The 23,330-nt window shown below is 40.1% G+C and overlaps 1 protein-coding gene across 16 annotated transcripts in view; it reads right to left on the reverse strand.

The window, feature by feature from the left end:
• The window catches only part of CDC42BPA (CDC42 binding protein kinase alpha), a 322,044-nt gene that overhangs the window by 66,236 nt on the left and 232,478 nt on the right, over nucleotides 1-23,330 (reverse strand). For all 16 annotated transcript variants that reach the window (XM_078441190.2, XM_078441187.2, XM_081791830.1 and 13 more), the window contains 4 exons: nucleotides 19,043-19,167; nucleotides 3,583-3,688; nucleotides 3,048-3,196; nucleotides 1,757-1,848 (listed from right to left, as the gene is read on the reverse strand). In XM_078441190.2, the coding sequence (XP_078297316.1) occupies nucleotides 1,757-1,848; nucleotides 3,048-3,196; nucleotides 3,583-3,688; nucleotides 19,043-19,167 (472 nt within the window). The remainder of the gene's footprint in view (nucleotides 1-1,756; nucleotides 1,849-3,047; nucleotides 3,197-3,582; nucleotides 3,689-19,042; nucleotides 19,168-23,330) is intronic.

The following is a 23,330-nucleotide window of genomic DNA, read 5'->3' on the forward strand; positions in this document are numbered from 1 at the left end:
TTATTGACGAAATGAGGCACTCAAACCCTCGGTTTTCTCAGATGAAGTTTTAAAAGTTTCCGCATATTTCTTCACTGTGACATTAACTTTAAATGCGTAATTTCCAAAATAATTCTTAAAATATACAGGCAATGATAAATGCTAGCAATCAAGCACACCGTTTTGATTTCCATACCCTTAGGAAGTTACATCCACTAATTTGTGTGGTTTTCACAATAATCTCTAGCAATATACCACGGATGCCAGATGACGTACTACGTTCAGAAATTCATCCAATCAATACGTATTTACTGAGAGCCCATTAGGTGCCAAACCTTGTCCAGATACTGGCATATACTAGTAAACACGCAGAAAAAACCATCTCGCCCTCGTTATGTAAATATCACATTATATTATTTAAGCAGTAGAGTACGTTATGTTACAACATAAGGTGAAATTTGATTATTCTGCAATGTTCAAAATCCAAGTACAAGGGGCAGGTTAACGTGTCTTCATAAAGCAGAGCGATAGACTTGAGTTACTTCTTTCGCAAGTTTAGATCCATGCTAACAATGACGCCACCAATGACACCAGAGTCATACTCTGCGCTGGTGTCTTTTCTGTACAGACTGCCTTCAGGGCTACAGGTCCTACACGTCTTATATATTCTTTGTCTTCTGCTCACTAAATAGTGCAGCTCCCTTCCACCATTCATGTCTGAAAACTCAGCTTGAGTCTCATTTTGGTGAGAAGCCCTGTGCTCAATCTGAATTCCTAATCCGCTTTTTCTGGGTTCCTTCCTTTCTTGTTCACTAGGAAATGCCATCAATAAAAAATGTATTGAACATCTGCTATTTTTAGGGTTTTTTTTTTTCATGTCAAATCCTTCACGTGTATGATACCCTCTCCTCCACAATTTTAAAGGCAGATACAGAGACCCAACCATCAGCGTGCGTCACACGACCGAGAAGTTAGAGGGAAGCATAACGTAAAGCCGTTAATTCGTCCACTATTCGATCAGGAATACGGACTTTGTCAGGATGGTGGATTTCTAATAACTGGATGTAAGAGGATCCCTTCACTGGGAAAATAACATTCTGAATTTCTTTGTATTACATCTTCACATTCTGAATGCCCACATTATGGAAAGAAAGTTGAGGAAGTCCCTGTAATGGAGCTCCCGAGCTCTCGGGAGTTCCTGTTCATGTTAAGACTCATTAATGCTCAGGCAATGCCTTCAGGAAAATGGGAATGGATCCTGAGAAATCCCACAGGGCAGGCAACTGAAGAACCAGACATGGAAGAAAGCAATGGAGTGCCCCAACAGTTCATCCCTGAACTGCCTTTTAACACCAGATTAATCTTTGGTTACTTCATACACTGTCCCTCAACTACCCCGGGAGTGAAGCCCCCTACAACATCTGAAAATAGTGTAAGGTATATTATAAAAATAATAGTTTTTTCCGATCACAAAGATATTATTTATGTAACAGTCCGTGGCTATGGAAAAACGGTCCAAATTACGGCAAAGTGAGTTTTTCCGTTACTACGAAATTCTTTAAACAATGCATATTGAGCACAACAAAATGACTCAGAGACCAGGCTAGTGCACGTGTGTGTGTGTGAGGTATGTGACGTGAGCATACACATATCCATCAGTGAGCGCCAGTGCTGCTGTGTGAATAACTCCCCGACCCGCGCAAGACGCTGACGCTCGTGCGACAGAACGGATTCAGAACAGAAGCAGCCCTGATTGATGCAAAACACATTCTCATACCCTTTTCAGATCTAAGCTCTTCAGTGTCCTTTATTAGCTGCTCGATTTCTGATAGTAGCTCCAAGTTCTTCTTCTCGGAGTCTTTCAGTTTACTTCAATAAGGGAAAAAAAGGAAAAACGTCATTATTTTTATCGCTGGTTAGGGAGCCATCCTACAGTAAGTACGTGGTTGGAGTCTCTTGGTTTCCGTGTCAGTCATGGCAAATCAGGGAAGTGCGAACCACTGCAGGGCAGACGAATCGGCCCTGTCACCTACTCTCGTGCAAATAAAGTGTTACGGGAGCACGGCCAGGCCCGTCCGTTCACGGACGGTCCACGGCCTCTCTCGCTCTATGACAGCGGGGCTGAGCAGGCAGGGACCCCATGTCCCACCAAGCCTGAGACACCTTGGATCTGGCCTTTTAGAGAAGATGCTGACTTGGAGCTAAATGATTCAATTTTAAAATGTCCTCAAACTACAGGTCAAATTTAGAATTTGGTGAGGCTCTTTTACACAGAGCCACAGAAGTGGAGCATTTTCACGAGCGTGTCTACAGTTTTTGGCTTTGCTCACGGTCCCGCGTCCCAGGCGGGAGAAGGCGGCGCGCGCTCGGTCCAGGTAGAACCTGGGGAACCGCACCCAACGGCGCTTTGGGCTCGAGACGACTCGCCGGCTCCGGAAAGCGTTCTCTCCCGTTTTTGGTGTCACACGAGCACATTTAAGCAACGCGTACTTAATTTATGTCTGGATTATTCATAACAAGAGTTTATAATTCAGCTGGGGTGCCTGACCTCCGATTCGATTCGGAATATGAGTGATTACAGTCGAAGCACTAAAAGGCTTCACACCGTTAGAAACTGAATTTATGGGACCATATTTCTTTTCACGATCGAATGCCTTTGGGACTTTGCTTTCCAGCACCAAATGGATTTTTCTATTTATATGTTGATTTGTGACCAGAACTTTCTATTGTTTCTCTGACTTATTCTTGAACCATGTTTATATCCCATCTAATTAAGATTTTCATTGTATCATTTATTTCTTCAGAGTATAATTTGCTCTACTGTTGTGATGAGGATTGAAGGAAAATATTCATCAGGTAATTGTCTCAGACTGTGGAGAGGATATACTTTTTGTACTACATAAAAGAACAGCAAAAACAGTGATAATTAAGATATGTTTACCATTATTAAATTTATCATCAAGAGAACCTTCATTTGTAAAAGATCTATGGCAGAGTGATAGGTAGGGGCTAAAATACTTCTAGACCAACTTAAAATAATTCTAGGAGAGTCTATTCCCCAAGCTTACCATTCTGTGATGATGTTAGCTGCTTTAACTTTATTCAACTCTTCTTGGATGGCCTGTTTAGCTCTTATTTCTGCATCGAGGGCCGACTGCAACTCCAGTCTAGCTGACATGTCCAGTTTTGCAAAACGACGCATTTTCCAGGGCATATCCTATCAAATAATATGACTGGTTTTAGCTCCGTCCTATTTTATCCCTAACATTCCAATTCGGGAGTGCAAATAAATTTGGAAACTACTTAAAGGCATTAACCTTCTCTAATAACACAACAGGGCCGAAAGGCAACTTGTGACAATGTATCATTTTTCACTGAATTCAGAAATAGGTGTAGATTCACATACAGATGAGTTTATTTTTCGTCATTATTACCAACAATGGCTACCTACTGCAAATTGCAGGGAGGCAGTGATGTGCCATGATTTCCCAAACTGGCCAAGACGTGGACTCGTTGATTTCTTGGGAGAAACTTCACAGTGGGCTAAAGCCTAGACAGACCCACCCAAGGTGATCACTCTCCCCGCAAAACCGCTGAGCTTACTGTTGCTCGTGCACCCAGGCTGGAATTTCTTAAAGCTTCCAACTCTTCAGTCATTTTAGAAGCTAAGGCCTGCAGATACCCTCGTGCGTCCTTTTCATCACTGACCCTGGAATACAATACGTATACGGACAAAGCACAAAAGTAAAACAAACAGAAAATCTTCAGTAAGATATAGGTCGTTTTCAAAGCATCCTACAAGAAATGAAAGTGATAACAATTTAAACATATATATATATATTTTTAAATATAATTCATTGTCAAGTTAGCTAACATACGGTGTATACAGTGTGCTCTTGGTTTTGGGGGTAGATTCCTGTGATTCATCGCTTACATACAACACCCAGTGCTCATCCCAACAAGTGCCCTCCTCGATGCCCATCTTCCATTTTACCCAATTTAAACATATTCTTAAATATCTTCTTTCAAAAGGTCTCCCACAGCACTCCTGCCTGTCAACAAGTGGGAAAGGTTTGCTGAACTGTTCAGTTATCTACAAATTAAAGCTGGTCACATTTATGAAGTTCAAATTACTTATATCTGATAAATTGGTAAAATTTCACCCTTGAACTGCAGAAATAATACTCTTTTAATCTAACATTAATCACACACACACTTACATGACTTCTAAAGAGTATTAAGATTTTTCTGGCACAAGAACAGACACTCAGATCAATGGAACAGAATAGAGAACCCAGAAATGGACCCACAAACATATGGGCAAGTAATCTTTGACAAAGCAGGAAAGAATATCCAATGGAACAAAGACAGTCTCTTCAGCAAGTGGTGCTGGGAAAACTGGACAGCGACATGCAGGAGAATGAACCTGGACCACTTTCTTACACCAGACACAAAAATACACTCAAAATGGATGAAAGACCTCAATGTAAGACAGGAAGCCATCAAAATCCTCGAGGAGAAAGCAGGCAAAAAACCTCTTTGATCTTGGCCGCAGCAACTTCTTACTCAACACGTCTCCGGAGGCAAGGGAAACAAAAGCAAAAATGAACTACTGGGACCTCATCAAAATAAAAAGCTTCTGCACAGCGAAGGAAACAATCAGCAAAACTAAAAGGCAACCAACGGAATGGGAGAAGATATTTGCAAACAACATACCAGATAAAGGGTTAGTATCCAAAATCTATAAAGAACTTACCAAACTCAACACCCAAAAAACAAATAATCCAGTGAAGAAACGGACAAAAGACATGAATAGACACTTCTCCAAAGAAGACATCCAGATGGCCAACTGACACGTGAAAAAATGCTCAACATCACTCACCATCAGGGAAATACAAGTCAAAACCACAACGAGATATCACCTCACACCTGTCAGAATGGCTAACATGAACAACTCAGGGAACAGCAGATGTTGGTGAGGATGTGGAGAAAGAGGATCTCTTTTGTATTGTTGGTGGGAATGCAAGCTGCTGCAGCCACTCTGGAAAACAGTATGGAGGTTCCTCAAAAAACTAAAAAGAGAACTACCCTACGACCCAGCAATTGCACTACTAGGCATTTATCCAAGGGATACAGGGGTGCTGTTTCGAAGGGACACACAAACGCCCATTTTTATAGCAGCACTATCCACAATAGCCAAAGTGTGGAAAGAGCCCAAATGTCCATCAATGGATGAATGGAGAAAGATGTGGTATATATATACAACAGAGTATTACTCAGCAATCAAAAAGAATGAAATCTTGCCATTTGCAACTATGTGGATGGAACTAGAGGGCATTATGCTAAGCAAAATTAGTCAGAGAAAGACAAATATCCTATGACTTCACTCATATGAGGCCTTTAAGAAACAAAACAGATGAACATAAGGGAAGGGAAACAAAAATAATATAAAAACAGGGAGGGGGACAAAGCATAAGAGACTATTAAATATGGAGAACAAACAAAGGGTTCCTGGAGGGGTTTTGGGAGGGGGGACAGACTAAATGGGTCAGGGGCATTAAGGAATCTACTCCTGAAATCATTGTTGCACTGTATGCTAACTAACTTGGATGTAAATTAAAAAAAAAAAAGATTTCTCATTAATTGGATTCTGCCATTTTATCTTACAAAAACAAAACATACCCTTTTTAGATGTACTGAAGTATACTACATTTAGAAAGTTTAAAGTAGAATATTCTGTGAAAATCAGGGTTATCTTGCAATAAAGCTCCTCTGTATTCTAAAATGGTCAATAAAATAACAAAGGGAAACAGTTAAAGTTGACTGAAATTCGTAACCGTCTTAAGGCTACCTTGACTGATGCAACTCTTAGGATCTTAGATAGGTTTTTAAATTTGGGCACATGGGTGGCTCAGTTGGTTAAGCATCTGACTTCAGCTCGGGTCGTGATCTCACGGTTCTGAGATTGAGCCCCGGATCAGGCTCCCTGCTGTCAGCACAGAAGCCTGCTTCAGACCCTCTGTACTGCCCCCTCTTGGACCCTCCCCCACTCTCTCACGTGCTTTCTTTCTCTCTCTCTCTCTCAAAAATAAACATTAAAAAAAGGAAATGTTTTCAAATTATATTCAATAAGACACACTCCACATTTCAGAATTTATCAAGAGAAAGCTTGTGTTTTATTACATCTCCTTCAAAACCAGGGCAAGACTAGGGTCCGGACTGCCAGCAGATGAAAATCTACAAAAGAAGGTACCGTGCTCACGAAGAATGAACAACACTGGTTTACAGAAAGCTGTAACTGCACAAAGGAATAAAAAATGGAGTTGAAATTTGCAACGTCTACAAGTGTATTCTAATACGCTCTGGGGAACACTATTTGCCTTTGTGAAGGCTGGCTGTTCTCATAAATAAAATTCAGGCCACTGAATAGTAATAAGGAAAGTATATTTCAGGTAAATCAAGATGTATCTGATGCATACAGCCGATGAATTTAAACCTTGAACTTTGTTTTAGCGGCTTTTAGAATTTAAACTCCCCAGGAGTCAAATTCATGTATCTATATCTGTGTATCTTAAAGAGGCCCCTGACAAGGGATCTGCTTCTCTCAGATGGGACGCTGTACTGGAGGACCAGAAAAAGAATCTAATGCTAAAAGCGATAAAATCGCTGTAAGACGTTGCCCCGCCGAGTCAGTTACATATTTTTAGGCTCTATATCCATGTATATAATTTCATTGCCTTTTAAAGGAAAATGGCTTTAGAAAATAGTAAGAACGCTATGTAGGAAGCTGTTTCCTTCAAATTTCTTTAACTCTGGACACCGCAACGGATCACCACCTTTTGATTTCATCATCTGACCTACAGTATAAAGAGTAAGTGGGGATGAAGGAAGATGACCCCTTCTAGAATACAAAAAAGACACCTACATGGTGGCGATAAAGAAAACTACATTATCGGGGTACCTGGGGCTCACTCGGTTGGGCGTCCGACTTCAGCTCAGGTCACGATCTCGCGGTCCGTGAGTTCGAGCCCCACGTCGGGCTCTGTGCTCGGAGCCTGGAGCCTGCTTCCCATTCTGTGTCTCTGCCCCTCCCCCGTTCTTGCCTCCCTCTCTCTCTCTCTCAAAAGTAAACAAATGTTAACAACAACAAAAAAAGAAAACCACATTCTCATTTAAATGGCTCCTGGGCGTCCAGCAGTCTGCTTCAGTGTCTAGCACAGCTCAGTGATCTGGGTTTATGCACATTCCAGGAACTTAAGAAGTCCGATGTGTTTCATTAACTCTGGAAATCAGATACGTTAACTTTTTTTTTTTTTAACGTTTATTCATTTTTGAGAGAGAGCGAGGGGAGGGGCAGAGAGAGAAGGGGACAGAGGATCCCAAGCAGGCTCTGCGCTGACCGCAGACAGCCGGATGAGGGGCTCAAACTCATGAACCATGAAATCATGACCTTAACCGACTGAGCCACCCAGGCGCCCCCTGTTGTTTAACATTTTAAATAAAAAACAATCTCTTGTAATTTTGTTTTTATTTACACCTTGAGTACGTTCACATTCCCTTACTCCTGTGGTCTCCCGTTAAGTCTCAACTTTTGATTAAAATTAGGTCCATTTTATTAGCTACAAAAAATTAAGGAAGGGAAGGGTTAAAGAAAAAAAAAAAAAAAAACTTGGTCAGTTACAAACTCCTGCCACTTAAGTTCCACTGGGCCTCAGGTCTCCTACAACAATTCCTTTTCAGAATCATTGCTATCTGTTTCCAACCTCAAATCCTTAAAATTTCACTCCCCCCAGCCCAACACTGTCTTGCCCTTTGACTGTCTTGTCTCCCTTGACAGAGAGGGAGACACAGAATCTGAAGCAGACACCAGGCTCTAAGCTGTCAGCACAGAGCCTGACGCGGGGCTCGAACTCATGGAGTGTGAGATCATGACCTGAGCTGAAGTCGGATGCCTAACCGACGGAGCCACCCAGGCGCCCCTGAAACCACAGTTTATTAAAATAACTACTGAACTACAAAAGTCCAGTTTCAGTCTATGTTGTTATTCTGGCATATCTAATCCTCTCCTCCCAAATTCTTTGCAGTAACTAATCCAGAAATATTTATTAATACTATTATGCGGGGACATACCTGGAGACAGAGAAGATATCTAAAATACGGTCCTTAAAAAGTTGGGGAGGTAGGACATACACAGTAGGGTGACTAAGTGCTTGATTCCTGAGTCAGACCCAGAAACAGATTTCTGGGTTCAAATCCTAGCTCACTGCTCATCAGCTCCGGGACTTGGACTAAGTCATTTACCCCTTCTAACTCTGTTATCCCTACCTATGAAATGGGAATAATAATCCTACCTCATAGGACTGTTGGGATAACTAAAAAAGAATATTGTCCAAGTGAATTTTCAACTCAATGCCTGGAATGTAGTATGTTGTAATCAGTATAAGCTATTACTTCACACAAATGAACATTAGTGAATGAGGATTATTTCAAGTAACATGAGTGAATGTAAATAAAGGGAAATAAAAGTTTTATTACTGAAACCCTCTGCTGATTATGAAAACACTTTCCTGGTTGTCCTCTGTGTCCTATATGCTGCTCTCACTATTATCCTTCTTTTCTCCTTAGAAAGATCTCAACGTTAATGGCTTTATTGACTAGAAATTAAATCCTCAAATTTATATGTTTAACCTTAACGTTTCTGGAATGTTTCCAAAAGCATATTGGAAATCTGTAGCCAGATGTCTTAGGGTGAGCCCAGTCTGAAAACAATCAAAATTGACTTTATCTTCCTCGAAGTTGTTTCCTTCTCCTGGCTTTCCTATTTCAATGATATCATCATTTTCTTAATCTCTCCAACTCAGAATTTTGGAAATACTAATTCTTCATCATCTCTTGTCCTTAATTCATAATTATAAGAATCCTATAGATTCTTCTCCCATAATATCTTCTCCATTTGTTCAGTTTCCCCCAAACTCCCCTCTATTTCATCCTGAACACCACTATAAAGAGTTGCCTTCCTAATGCATCATCTAATCAATGCCATTATCCTTTGCAAAAACCTTCTCTCCTTCTTATAAAGATCAAATTCTTACCCAGTATTCATGGTAACTGTATGGTGGTAACTTTACTAGTCTTATTTCCAATCGCTTTATATGGAACCTCCAATTCAGCCAACCTAAGTATAGGACTCTTTATTAACCTCAGGGTTTTCAGCAAACACATTGTAAGTTCAACTGATTACCCCCAGCTTTCTTAAGCACCCCAGTCTGAGGTGATTCTCTTCTACACTCCTATAGGAAAATCAGTATTGTATGATATGTAGAGCAACTTACATTTAAGTCTTGTAACTAATCTCCAAATCCAGTCACATTAGTTTTTAAACTTTTAAATGTTATAAGCTGCTTGAAGGCAAAGTCCTAGCTTTTACAGACCACTCTACCGCCTATTTATACCGGAAGAATGCAGCAGATGTGAGGAAATGGGTTTTAGACATCACTCTTAGGGACTAGACTATGACTCCGAGTTTTTTTTGTCCTATCATTTCAAAGAGAAAGAGCGATGTATTCTGATGAGCCAATGGTGAGCACTGCACACAGTGATGAACAACAAGGTCTCCCTGCCCTAAAAGGTATTCTTTCATAGAAGAGGGATATTTCATAGGAAAGGTGGAGGGGGCAGAGTAAGGGGCCATTAGAAATGCATCTAACTGAGGTCTTACATACAACAGCACCTGTTCTGTTTTAACACCATTACTTTGTCCAACGGAAACATTTAAAATACCATATATTACAAACTCCTAAAACCTTGTTTGGGCATCGCCTCATTTTTGTTGAAGTTCTAGTTTAAATTCCAGTTTGTGAACTTACAGTGCTACACTAGTTTCAGGCATACAATACAGTGAGACACCACTTCCCTACAACACCCGACGCTCCTCACGACAAGTGCCCTCCTCACTCTCCGCCGCCTAGTTCACCACCCCCCCACCCCTCCCCCCTGGTAACCATCAGTGTGTTGTTCTCTATTAACAATCTGTTTCATTATTTGTCTCTCTCTCTCTCGTTTTTCCCTTTGCTCGTTTGTTTTGTTTCTTCAATTCCACATAGGAGTGGGATCATATGGTTTTTGTGTTTGATTGGCTTATTCTGTTTAGCTAATACTCTTTAGCTCCATCCACGTCATCGCAAATGGCAAGATTTCTTTCCATTTCATAGCTGATATTCCTCTGTATATGTATACCACATCCTCTTTATCCATGCATCGGTCCAGAGACATTTGGGCTCTTTCTGTAATTTGGCTAATTGTTGATAATGCTGCTGCAAACATAGGATGCATATATCCCTTTGAATTAGTATTGTTCTACTCTTTCGGTAAATACCTGGTAGGGTGATTTCAGGATCGTAAGGCAGCTCTATTTTTAACTTTTTGAGGAACCTCCATACCGTTTTCCAGAGTGGCTGCACCAGTTTGCATTTGCACCAACAGTAGACAAGGGTTGCTTTTTCTCTGTATCCTTGCCAACACTTATTTCCCGTGTTGTTGATTTTAGCCATTCTGACAGGTATGAGATGGTATCTCACTGTGGTTTTAATTTGTATTTCCCTGATGATGAGTGATGCTCGGCATCTTTTCATGTGTCTACTGGTTACCTGTATGTCTTCTTTGGAAAAATGTCTGTTCATGTCTTCTGCCCGTTTTTAAAATTGGATTATTCATTTCGGGGGTGTATTGTAAGTTCTTTATGTATTTTGGATACTAGCCCTTGACAGAATATGTCATTTTCAAATATTTCTTCCCAGTCTGTAGGTTGCCTTTTAGTTTTGTGGATTGTCTCCTTCACGGTGCAGAAGCTTTTTATCTTGATGTAGTCCCAACAGCTCATTTTTGCTTTTGTTTCCCTTGCATCAGGAGACATATATAGAAGTTACTATGGCCAGTGTCAAAGAAATTACTGCCTGTCTTCTCTAGGATTTTGATGGCTTCCTGTCTCACATTTAGGTCTTCAATCCATTTTGAATTTATTTTTGTGTATTGTGTAAAAGAAAGTAACCTAATTCCATTCTTTTGCATGGACTTTCATTCTTTTTCATTCATTCTTTTCCAACACCCATTTGTTGAAGAGATATTCTTTTTTCCATTGGATATTCTTTCCTGCTTTGTTGAAGATTAACCGACCGTATAGTTGTGGGTTCCCTTCTGGGTTTTATATTCTGTTCTATTGACCTATGTGTCTATATTTGTCTGTATTTGTGTCTATATAGTTTTTGTTATTACAGCTTTGTAATATAACTTGGAAGCCTGCAATTGTGATGCCTCCAACTTTGCTTTTCTTTTTCAAGATTGCTTTGGCTATTTGGGGTCTTTTGTGGTTCCATATAAATTTTATGATTTTTTGTTCAAGCTCTGTGAAAAATGCTGTCGGTATTTTTATAAGAATTGCATTAAATCTATAGATTGTTTTGGGTAGTACTGACATTTTAACGATGCTTGTTCTTCCGATCCATAAGCATGGAATGTCTTTCCATTTCTTTGTGTTTTCTTCAATTTCTACATCAATGTTTTATAGTTTTCAGAGTACAGATCTTTCACCTCTTTGGTTAGGTTTATTCCTGGGTATTTTATTATTTTTTGTGCAATGGTAAATGAGACTGACTCCTCAATTTCTCTGTCTGCCACTCCATTATTATTGGTGTACAGAAATGCAACATGTCTGTATACCGATTTTGTATCCTAGGACCAGCAGGTTTTTGGTGGAGTTTTTTGAGTTTTCTACGTATAGTATCATGTCATTTGCAAATAGTAAAAGTTTGACTTCTTCCTTGCCGATTTCGATGCTTTTTATTTTTTTCTTGTCTGACTGCTGTGGCTAACACTTCCACTATGTTGAATAAAAGAAGTGATAGTGGACATCCCGTCTTTTTTTTTTTTTTTTTTACTACAGAGGAAAATCTCTTACTAGTTTTTCCCCATTTAGGATGATACTAGTTGTTGGTTTTTCATAAATGGCCTTAACTATGTTGAGGTATGTTACCTTTAAGTCTACTTTGTTGAGGGCTTTTATCATGAATGGATGTTGAACTTTGTGAAATGCTTTTTCTGCATCTGCTGAAATGATCATATGGATCTTAGCCTTCCTTTTATTAATGTGATGGATCATGTTGATTGATTTGAGAATACTGAATCGCCCTTGCAAGTTGGGAATAAATCCCACTTGATCGTGGTGAATGATTTTTTAAGTGTTTTGTTGGATTCAGTTTGCTAGTATTTTGTTAACAATTTTTGCATCTGTGTTCATTAAAGATACTGGGCCTGTAGTTCTCTTTTTTGTGGTGTCTTTATCTGGTTTTGGAATCAGGGAAACCCTGGCCTCAGAGAATGAATTTGGAAGTTTTTCCTCCTTTTCTATCCTTTTGGAATAGTTTGAGAAGAAGAATAGGTGTTAACTCTTCTTTAAATGTTTGGCAGAATTCCCCTGTGAGGCCATCTGTTCAAGGACTTTTATTTGTTGGGAGTTTTTTGTTTTGTTTTGATTACAGATTTGATTTTTTTGCTAGTTGTCTGTGCAAATTTTCTATTTTTTCTTGTTTCAGTTTTGGTAATTTTATGTTTTTAGGAATTTATCCATTCCTTCTAGGTTGTGCAACTTGTTGGCATATAGTTTTTCATAATACTCTCTTATAATTGCATTTCTGTGGTGTTGGTTATGATTTCTCCTCTCTCGTTTGTGATTTTATTCATTTGGGTCCTTTCTCTTTTATTTCTGATAAGTCTGGTTAGAAGTTTGCCAATTTTATTAATTTTTTCAAAGAATCAGTTCCTGGTTTCATTGATTTGTTCTACTGTTTTTAAGTTTCTAGATCATATATTTCTACTCTAATCTTTATTATTTCCTTCTTTTGCTGGCTTTAGCCTTCATTTGTTGTTCTTTTTCTAGCTCCTTTAGGTAACGCATAAGGTTAAGTTGCTTGAGATTTTTCTTGCTTCCTGATGTAGGCCTGTATTGCTATATACTCCCCTCTTGGAATTGCTTTCGCTGAATCTCAAAGGTTTGGACTACTTTCATTTTCCTTTGTTTCCATGCATTTTTAATTTTTTTCTTTTATTTCCTGGTTGACCAACTCATTGTTTAGTAACATGTTATCTAACCTTCATGTATTTGTGGTCTTCCCAGATTCTTTCTTGTAGTTGACTTCTAGTTTCGTAGCATTGCGGTCACAAAAGGTGCATGATATGACTTCAATCTTCTTGAATTTGTCGAGACCTATTTTGCAGCCTAATATGTTATCTATTCTAGACACCGTTCCATGTGCACTTGAAAAGAATGGATATTTTGCTGTTTTAGGATGGAATGTTATGAATATATCTATTATGTCCATCTGGTCCAGCGTGTCATTCAAAGTCACTGTTTCCTTATTGATTTTCTGCTTAGATGATCTGTTCACTGCTTGCTGTAAGTGGGGTGTTAAAGTCCCCTACTATTATTGTATTATTATTGATTAGTTCCTTTATGTCTGTTATTGTTTTATGTATTTGGGTGTTCCCATGTTTGGCTCATAAATATTTATAATTGTTATACCTTCCTGTTGCATTGTCCCCTTTATTATAACACCCTTTTGTGTCTTGCCCTTGTTACAGTCTTTGTTTTGAAGTCGACTCTGCTTGACCTAAGTATTGCTACTCCTGATTTCTTTCTTTTTAAAATTTATTTTGAGAGGGAGAGAGTGTGAGTTGGGGAAGAGCAGAGAGAGACAGGGAGAGAGAGAATCCCAAGCAGGCTCCACGCTGTCAGTGCAGAGTCTGATGCGGGGCTCACCCCCATGAACCATGAGATCACAACCTGAGCCAAAATCAAGAGTTGGACGCTTAACTGACTAAGTCACCCAGGCGTCCCCAATCCAGCTTTCTTTTGACATTCATTTGCATGATAAATGTTTCTCCATCCTCTCACTTTCAATATGCAGGTGTCTTTTGGTCTAAAATGAGAATCTCTTGTAGGCAGCGCATAGATGGGTTATCCATTCTGACACCCTAAGTCTTTTGATTAGAGCAGTTTATTTAGAAAGTAATTATTGATAGATATGTATTTATTGCCATTTTATTACCTGTTTTGTGGTTGTTTCTGAAGATTTTCTCTGAACCTTTATCATCTTTCTCTTTTACGGTCTGATTTTAACTGATATCTTTGAATTTCTTTGCCTTCATTTTTTGCATGTTTATTGCTGGTTTTTGATAGATCGTTATACCATTAGGTTTGTATACAACATCTGCATACAGCAGTCTATATTAAGTTCATGGTCGTTTAAGTTTGAACCCATTCTTTTCTTCTCTCCTCCCCACGTTTTAGGCATATGGTGTCATATTTTATACCCTCTTTTGTGAGTTCCTGGACTGATTTTTTACAGAAGCATTCATTTTTACTGCATTTATGTTTCCTACCTTTATACTATCACTTTTGGTATCTCCTTTCCACTCAGAGTTCCCTTAAATATTTCTTGTAGAGCTGCTTTAATGGTCATGAATTCCTTTAGTTTTTGTGTGTCCAGGGAACTCTTTATCTCTCCTTCTATTCTGAATGACATCATTGCTGGACAGAGTATTCTTGGCTGCATATTTTTCCCATTCAGCACGCTGAGTATATCATAACATTCCCTTCAGGCTTGCCAGGTTTCTATTGCAAAATCTCCTGCTAGCCTTATGGGTTTTCCTTTGTACATTACTGACTTATTTTGTCTTGCTGCTTTTAAGATTTTTTTCTTTAACACTGTATTTTGGAAATTTAATCACAATATGTCTTGATGTAGGCCTGCTTTTGTTGATTTTGATGAAGAGTTCTCCGTACCTCCTGGATCTGGATGTTTGTTCCCTTCCTTCCTTCTCTCTCTGTCTACTAGAACTCCTATAATACCAAAGTTATTACATTTAACGGAGTCACTGAGTTGCCTAAGTCTGCTCTCATTTTGCACATTTGAACTGCTTTCAATTACTATGCCTTCGTCATTCATTAATTCTCCTGCTTCTTCCAGCCTGCTGTTCACTGCATCAAATGTGTTTCTAATCTTGTTTATTACACTCTTCATCTCTGATTCTTTAACTCTTTTATCTCTGTGGTAAGGGTGCTACTGATGTCCTCCATTCTTTTCTCAAGTCCAGTGACTATCTTTATGATTGCTACTTTAATTCTCCATCAGACATGTTATTTACATCTATTTTGCTTAGATCTCTGGTCACGGCCTTATCTTGTTCTTTCATTTGGGACAAATCCCTGGTCTTCTCATTTTGTCTAAATCTCTGTCTGCTTCTGTGTGCTAGAAAAGCCAGTTATGGGGCGCCTGGGTGGCTCAGTCGGTTAAGTGTCTGACTTCAGCTCAGGTCATGATCTCGCTGTTTGGGTTTGAGCCCTGCGTCGGGCTCTGTGCTGACAGCTCAGGGCCCGGACCTGCTTTGGATTCTGTGTCTCCCTCTCTCTCTGCCCCTTCCCTGCTCGCTTGCACTCTATCAAAAATAAATAAACATTAAAAAAAACTTAAATTAAAAAAGAAAAAGAAAAGCCAGTTATCTCTCCCGCTCTTGAGAGTAATGGCTTCATGAAGAAGAGGTCATATAGTGCCCAAGGCCTGGCACTTCAGGGAGTGTCCCCAGTGTGTGCTGTGTGTGCTCTGCTGCTCTGTTCTGGTTGCTCTGTCCTTGAGGCCAGTTGTCTGCAGAGGCTCTCCTTGCCTGCTATGGGCAGAGTTTAGTCCCTGGCCTAAATGTGTTGAGTTTTAGCCAATTTTGCTTTGATCTGCTTGTGAAATGGGACCTCCACTGGAACTGAGGCCTTGCAAAACTCTCTGGTTGGGAGACGTGGTATGGGCAAGGGTTTGTGCTACCCTTCTGGCACAAAGGGGCTGCCACAATGCGGCTAAGGTAAGCATGATCGAGAAGGGCAGTCCCACCAGAGCACATGGGGGTGGGGCTTGGCGTACGCAGGTTAGGCGGCCGGTATCTTCCCACAGGTGGCTCTGTGTTTATGCTGAGGGGCTGGGGAGAGATGGTGCCAGCCAGCTACTCTTGTTCTCGGAGAGGTCTCTCCATGAATGGGGTCTCTCTGGGCTACACTCCAAGAAGAGCAAATAACCTCCCCACTGTGTGCCCTAGGGGCTCTTCAGATCACTGTTTCCAGGTCATCTATCTCCAGGCTGTTGGCCTGCCTTCTCTCCAAGAGCAGCGCAGTGCCCTCCAGGCTCTATTTCCCACTGACCTTTAAAACTCCAGTCTTCAAGCTCTGCTGGTTCCAAGAACTCACAAAATTTAGTCCCTCTTATTTCCCAAGCCAATGGCTGTGGGGAGATGTTCTCCTTATGAGTTCCCTTGTGTGCTCCTCTCTCTCTCACCCTTCTCCATGACCATGGCTCCCTCCCTTCGGCAGCAGTCAGGATTCGTTTCTCCCCTAGACCAGGTCTCTGCACTTCCTACCTTCTTCAATGTGACCTCTTCTCTCTCTTTAACTGTGGAGTCTGTTCTGTCAGTTTTCAGGTGAATTTCTGGGGTATTTAGTCAGATTTGATAGTTATCTAGTTGTATTCACGGGATGAGCTGAGCCTAGGGTCCTCCTACTCCACTGCCATCTTCCTATTTCTAGCATCACTTCATTTAAAAAAAAAAAATTTTTTTTTTTTAACGTTTATTCATTTTTGAGAGACAGAGAGAGACAGAGCATGAGCAGGGAAGGGGCAGAGGGAGGGAGACACAGAATGTGAAGCAGGCTCTCAGGCTCTGAGCTGTCAGCACAGAGCCCGACGCGGGGCTGGAACCCACGGACTGTGAGATCATGACCCGAGCCGAAGTCGGACGCTCCACCGACTGAGCCACCCAGACGCCCCTAGCATCACTTCATTTTTTAATGTACAGACTGAAAAACTCAAAACAGCCTGAGACTCTTTACTTTTTAAGCATGAACAGAATGTCCCAGATTTACTTCCAAGAAGGTGGGAAGTCTGAGAACATGGACTACGTCTTTTACTTTTACCCTATTGTGTATTTAATAATTAGCCATCTCATATTTTAGCCCATTTCTAAACAACAGCTTTTACGTAAAGTGACTTGCTTGCATTCCTGATTTCTTGTGCACATTTCACTTGAATGTGAAAAGTCTAAAATGATGGTTTTGTGGTATCGTGTGAAAACCTTCACCTTCATCCTTTCCACTAACCCTTTCCAGAGTTTACCTTTAAAGCTTATTTCCTTACTTCTCATTCCATCTGAACCCATCATGCCTGTCACTAGAAAAAATTAGTTGTCTAGGAACTCTGGCTTTGGCCAGATCATCTTTGTTTTCTGTAAAGTCATTTTCAGCAACAGCTTAATTATAAGTTTGATTACAAAATAATGTAGTTACAAATGAAGAGTCATAGTTTTTTTTGTTTGTTTGTTTTGCCACCACCAGTTCCAAGTAGTTAAGAGTCATAATTTTTGATATTATTTTTTTAATTTTTTAATGTTTATTTTTGAGAGAGAGAGACAGAGCGTGAGCAGGGGAGGGGCAGAGAGGGAGACACAGAATTCGAAGCAGGCTCCAGGCTCTGAGCTGTCAGCACAGAGCCCAATGCAGGGCTCAAACCCCTGAACAGTGAGATCTTGACTTGAGTCGAAGTCGGCGCTTAACCGGCTGAGCCACCAGGCGCCCCGACATTATTTTTTTAAGTTTATTTATTTTGAGAGAGAGCATGTGCGTGCATAAGAGGGGAAGGGGTGGCGGGGAGGGAGAGAGAGAGAACCCCGAGCAGGCTCCATAATATCAGCACAGAGCCTGATGCAGGGTTCAAACCCACAAACTGTGAGATCATGGCCTGAGCCCAAACCAAGAGTCAGATGTTTAACCAACTGAGACACCCAGGTGGCCCCGTAATTTTTGATATTACAAGCTTGGCTAAAAATTACAATGATTTTGCTTTAGAAATGTAGACTTGATGACAAGGACACAAATTAACCATTAATGAATCATTAACTGTTGGAACACAACCACATTTCCACAATTTGGGCATTTTTGTTTAGATATGCATTTAACGGTCACATTCATAAGCCAAAGGTGAGTGAACACAAGAGTTCTGTAGTTAGGCCTTTATCAAAATACTTGAGTCATCTGGGTAAGATCTCTTGCAGTGTTTATTCACTTCTGATTTTATTTAAGATGGAGGGTATGAATCTGCCCTAAGGTAGGAAAATGGAAAATGATGCTTGAAGAACCAAAATAAGAGTATGAGAAACTAAAATTCCCACCAAATGACTGGTCTATAGATACATAAAGAAACTAGTTGTTTTCATGCAAATTAAGCATCCATGATGTGCCAGAAAGAACCAAAAGGTTGAAAAGTAAATATAAAAAGTGAAGCCACCTATTTTCATTACAAAATAAAGTCCCTATTGGATTCAACTTTCTTCATGTTTTATAAAAATACACACACTTTTACAAATACCAGAATCGCTTAATGAAATAATGTGAAAGTTACTAAGGTGATTATTCCAAATTAAATCCTGAGAGCTTAAAGAATAGTTGATAATATGAAACTGTGACCATTTAAGGTTTTTACGGTGCCATGTGTGAATCAGTCTGTGGTATACGAAAGAAAGTGATGGCACATCTTCAGGCTCGAAATTCTTCTCCGGGCCGTCTGTTTCTTAAAATAATCGCAAACAGCAATTTTGGTCTTACAAAGGAATTCTTATAGCTAGTGAATGAGTTTCTTCAGTTTTTTTAAGGACCAACTGTCTTAGAATAACCTTTTCTTTTCTTTTCTTTTCTTTTCTTTTCTTTTCTTAGAAACACCAGTTTTCAATGAAGCTGTGGAAGGCGGACACGGGCTACTTGTTGCATTGGGGAAAAGAGGAACAGTTGAAAATATACAAGAATACGGATCGGTAATAAATAACAGGTCAGTAATAAAACTATGTTTCTCAGGGAAAGTTATTTGTCAAAGCCATAAAATAAGGGGGAAAAAATACCCATGTTAGTAGCCTTGCGGAATTCACGCCAACTTGGCCGTATGTCTAAAATCACCCACAAAAACACACTGAAACGAGTACTCACCACTGAATGATTTCCGTGATTTGAGCTTCCCAATGCGCAACCGATTCTTTCTTGTCTGCCAGGTCTTTTACCTCCTCTTCTAACTGCTGGTTGCGTATACTTAAGTTCTCATACAAGGTGGTGAGCTGAAAGGCAGTTTTAAGACACGTGTGACTTTTACGAACAGGAATGTAAGGTGCCCAGACACCTCTTGTTAAATTTGATAACTCACCATATTCCGCTAAACACTGATGGTCTTCCTGATTTCTTATTAGGCACCCTTCTGGTCACTGAATTTGGAAACATCGAATATTTTCTCTTCCTGCTTTTGCTTTTCCCCTACTCCTTGTGCTAAACTGCTTCCCTCTGCAAACCTCCAGTTGCCTGAAAACTCCCCAGGTTCCACTGATAACAACATCTCTTGGTTTTTTTCTTGATCTGAAAATCTCTATGTCATCCTTTTTAAAAAATAGAATCTTATAAAGAATTTCAAGCATATGTAAAAATGGGACAGTGTAAGTTAATTCCCATGAGCCCACACCCAACATCAACAATTATCACCTTGATGCCATTTTATTTTTTAAACATTTTTTAAATTTATTTTTGAGACAGAGAGAGACAGAGCATGAATGGGGGAGGGTCAGAGAGAGAGGGAGACACAGAATCTGAAACAGGCTCCAGGCTCTGAGCTGTCAGCACAGGGCCCGACGCGGGGCTCGAACTCATAGACCATGAGATCACGACCTGAGCTGAAGTTGGAGGCTTAACCGACTGAGCCACCCAGGCACTCCCGATGCCATTTTATTTGTATCCTGTCTTCTTCCTCCCTCCTCCTGTATTATTCTGCAGCAAATACCAGACATCTATAATTTTACCCATATATATTTCTGTGTATATCTCTTGTAAATAAGACCCTCTCTTTCAAAATATAAGCACAGTGTTATTAAATTTAATGAGTTTCCTTATTATCGTCACATAGGTAGTCACTTCAAATTTCCAGTTACCTCAAAAGATCAAAACACGTTAACAGTTTATTAAATTGAATCATGTTGCCAACAAGTAAACATAGATTTATGTTCCCTATGCCCTTTAAGTCTCTTTTATTTATACCAGGGACCGGGTGGTTTAAGTGGGAGACATTTATTTCTCACAGTCCAGAGGCTGGAGAATCCAGGATCAAAGTGCCAGCAGATTCAGGGTCTGGTGGGGCTGCTGCTCCTGGGTTCACAGAGGAACAGCCTCTTTATGAGGTGGGAGGCCTGAGAGGGGTCTCCGGGGTCACTTTCATAGGGATAATAATCCCATCATGAGGGTTCCACCCTAGGCACTAACCACGACCCACAGGCAGCACCTCCTCATACTATCGTATGAGAGGTTACGTTTCAACATGGGAATTTTGGAGGGACGTAAACATTCCAGTCTATAGCAGTTCCCCTTCAGAACTTTTACTTTTCTTGTAATTTATTTGTTGAAAAAAGTAGGTTGTTGGTCTTGCAGAGTTTTGTAGTCTCAATTTCTGCTTTCATTTTTGAAAGATTTTTTTTTTGATGTATAGAACATTCTAAGTTGGCAATAATCATCCTCCAGCACTTTGAAAATGTCATACCTTTTTATTCCCTGTTTTTATTCCTGTTTGATTTCATTTTTTTCTGTTGGGAAGTCAGCTTTTGGTTTAACTTTTACTCGTTTGAATATAATGTGACTTTCTGCTCTGCTTTTAGGATTTTCTTTAGCTGCAAGTTTTTAGCCGATTTTCTCTGATGTCTCTAAGTGGGTTTTAGTTTCTATTTATCACGTTTAGCGTTTGTGGCATTTCCTGAATTTGTATGTAAATGTTTCTCATAAGGTTCGGAAAATTATGGGCCATGTACTCTTCACATACTGTTTTTGCCAGTCTCTCTGTCCTTTCCATCTGGGAAAGCAAATATTTGTACGTCAGTTCTTTATACCATGTCCCCTAGGTTTTTGTCCTCTTTTAGGTATTTCCATCCTTTCTAATCTCTACCTGTACTTTAGTCTGAAATTTTTTTTTTTTACTTATCCACTCTTTTCTTTGGCTCTTTCCAATCTGCTGTTAAAATCTTCTATTGGGCATTTCGGTTATTTTAGTTTTTACTTCTAGAGGTGCTACTTGACTCTCTTGTATACATTCCAGTTGTCTGCTGAAATTCATCACGTTTCCTATTTTCTATCATACAGTTATTTTAAATTTTCATTTATGAAAATTCTCACGGGAATCTCTGTGGGTTTATTTATACGGACTGTCTAGATTTTTTTTTCATTTTTTCTTTCCTTATTTTGTTTTTGCAATTATATTTTTACTCTTGGTTTTCAGTGATGCAGTTGTATCTCCTAGTATGCATGGTAATTGTTTAATGCATGCCACACATTTCATATGAAAATTTTAGAGGTAATTTGAGGCTCGGTATCATATCCCCCTTCTTAGACCCAAGATAGGTCAGGTACTGCAGGCTGGTTTTCAGTCATTGAGAGTGCTCATCTCTTTCCAGTTCACTCTTACTCCTAAAATGTAGCCTTTCAATGAGTCCAACGGAAAGCTTGTATTTCTCTCTCCAAACCCGTGAGACTGTGGAATACTGTGCTCAGCTTCCTGGCTCCTCAGCTACTGCTTTCCTATCAGCAAATGCTTCAAGGAAAAGCAGCACCGAGTGCTGGGCTCAACGCCCTGCACTGCTCCACTATGGGATCTTGGTCAGTAAAGAAGGCTGCCCTCTTCACTCTCCAATGCCTTGCTGCAGATAAATACAGTGGGAAATTAAAACAAGTAAAGAATAAATCCAGCTCTTGCGGAGGTGGTGGGTATGATGCAAGTTAATCTGTCCTATCAGAAGCAAAAGTTCCTGCTTTAATACATTTTTTAAAATTTATGATAAAATATTTGCATTCAATTTTTATCTCATGGTTACATTTTCTCTGATAAATGGTCTCAAGCTGCGTTAGTTAGTATTCCTTTCTTGCTTTTTGGTATAGAGATACTGTGTTCATTTCCTTTCGATTACTCAACTTGAAGGAGATGAATTTTTCTTAGAAGAGCTATTTACAGGTCTGTGGAGATGAGGGGCCTGGTGATGGTTAATTGTATGTGCTAACTTGATTGGGCCACACAAGGTACCCACATGTGACCAGGGCATGTCTGTGACAGTGCCTCTGGATGAGATTAACACTTGAATCAGTAAACTGAATAAAGCAGATTGCCCTCCCTAACATAGTGGGCCCATCCGATCAGCTAAAGGCAAGAAGAACAAAAAGATTGACCCTAGTGAGTCAAATCTCCTCCTGTCTCAATGCCTTCAAGCTGGGATGTTGGTTTTTCCTGCCTTTGGACTCTTACTGAAACAGCAGCTCCTCCCGGGGTCTCAAGCCCTTTGGACTCAGACAGAAACTACACTGTAGGCTCCCCTGGGTCTCCGGGCTGCAAACTGCAGGTCTTGGGATTGTCAGCCTCCATAATCAGGTAAGCAAATTCCTTACAATAAGTATCTTTACACATACGTGTGTGTGTGTCTGTGTGTGTGTGTATGCATGTGTATGTTAGGTTCAGTTTCTAATACAGGCTAAAACCATGTTCTAAGTCAGGGATCTGCAAGCTTTCCAGTAAAGCATTAGATAGTATGTATTTTTGGCTTTGTGGGCCACATGTGGTCTCCATCATATCTTGTTCTTCTTAGAAAAACCTACTTATAAGTGTAAAAACTCTTCTTAGTTCATGGGTCATAAAGAAACAGTCTGAGAGCCGGATTTGCCTACAGGCCACACATGCCAACTCCTCCATCTAAATGTATCACCAATTCTCCTAATGACCCAGGGTTTTTCTCGCATGTGTTTTGGCCTATCCTTCTGTGAGAGAGAGACACTTAAGACACAACCCAATGCGGTTTCATTTCTTCCACTCTACCAAAGGAACACAGCTGTAATTCCCTGTTTAACCCTACGCCCAACATCATGGTCTTCTCAGAATGAAATGGGGTCCAGAGAAGCTATCAAGGCCCACGTACACCCTCAGCTGCCTATTAAGAAGGGATTTAAGTTCCGTACCTCAAGGGATGCCACTTATGTCTGAAAGCGTACTTTACCGGCTCTCTTCTTTTTACAGATTTACTGAGGTATAATTTACCTTTAATAAAACTCATCCGTTACAAGTGTATGGTTCAAAGATTTTTAATAAATTTAAGCAGTCGTGCAACAACCACCACAGTCCCGTTTTGGAACACTTCTGGTACGAGAAATTTCCCCAGTGCTGGTTTGCAGTCAATCCTGGCTCCCACCCTGAGTTCCAGGCATCACGGAT

The sequence above is a fragment of the Panthera onca genome, chromosome F1 (genome assembly GCF_046562875.1).
Source record: "Panthera onca isolate mPanOnc1 chromosome F1, mPanOnc1 haplotype 2, whole genome shotgun sequence".
Lineage (NCBI taxonomy): Eukaryota > Metazoa > Chordata > Mammalia > Carnivora > Felidae > Panthera > Panthera onca.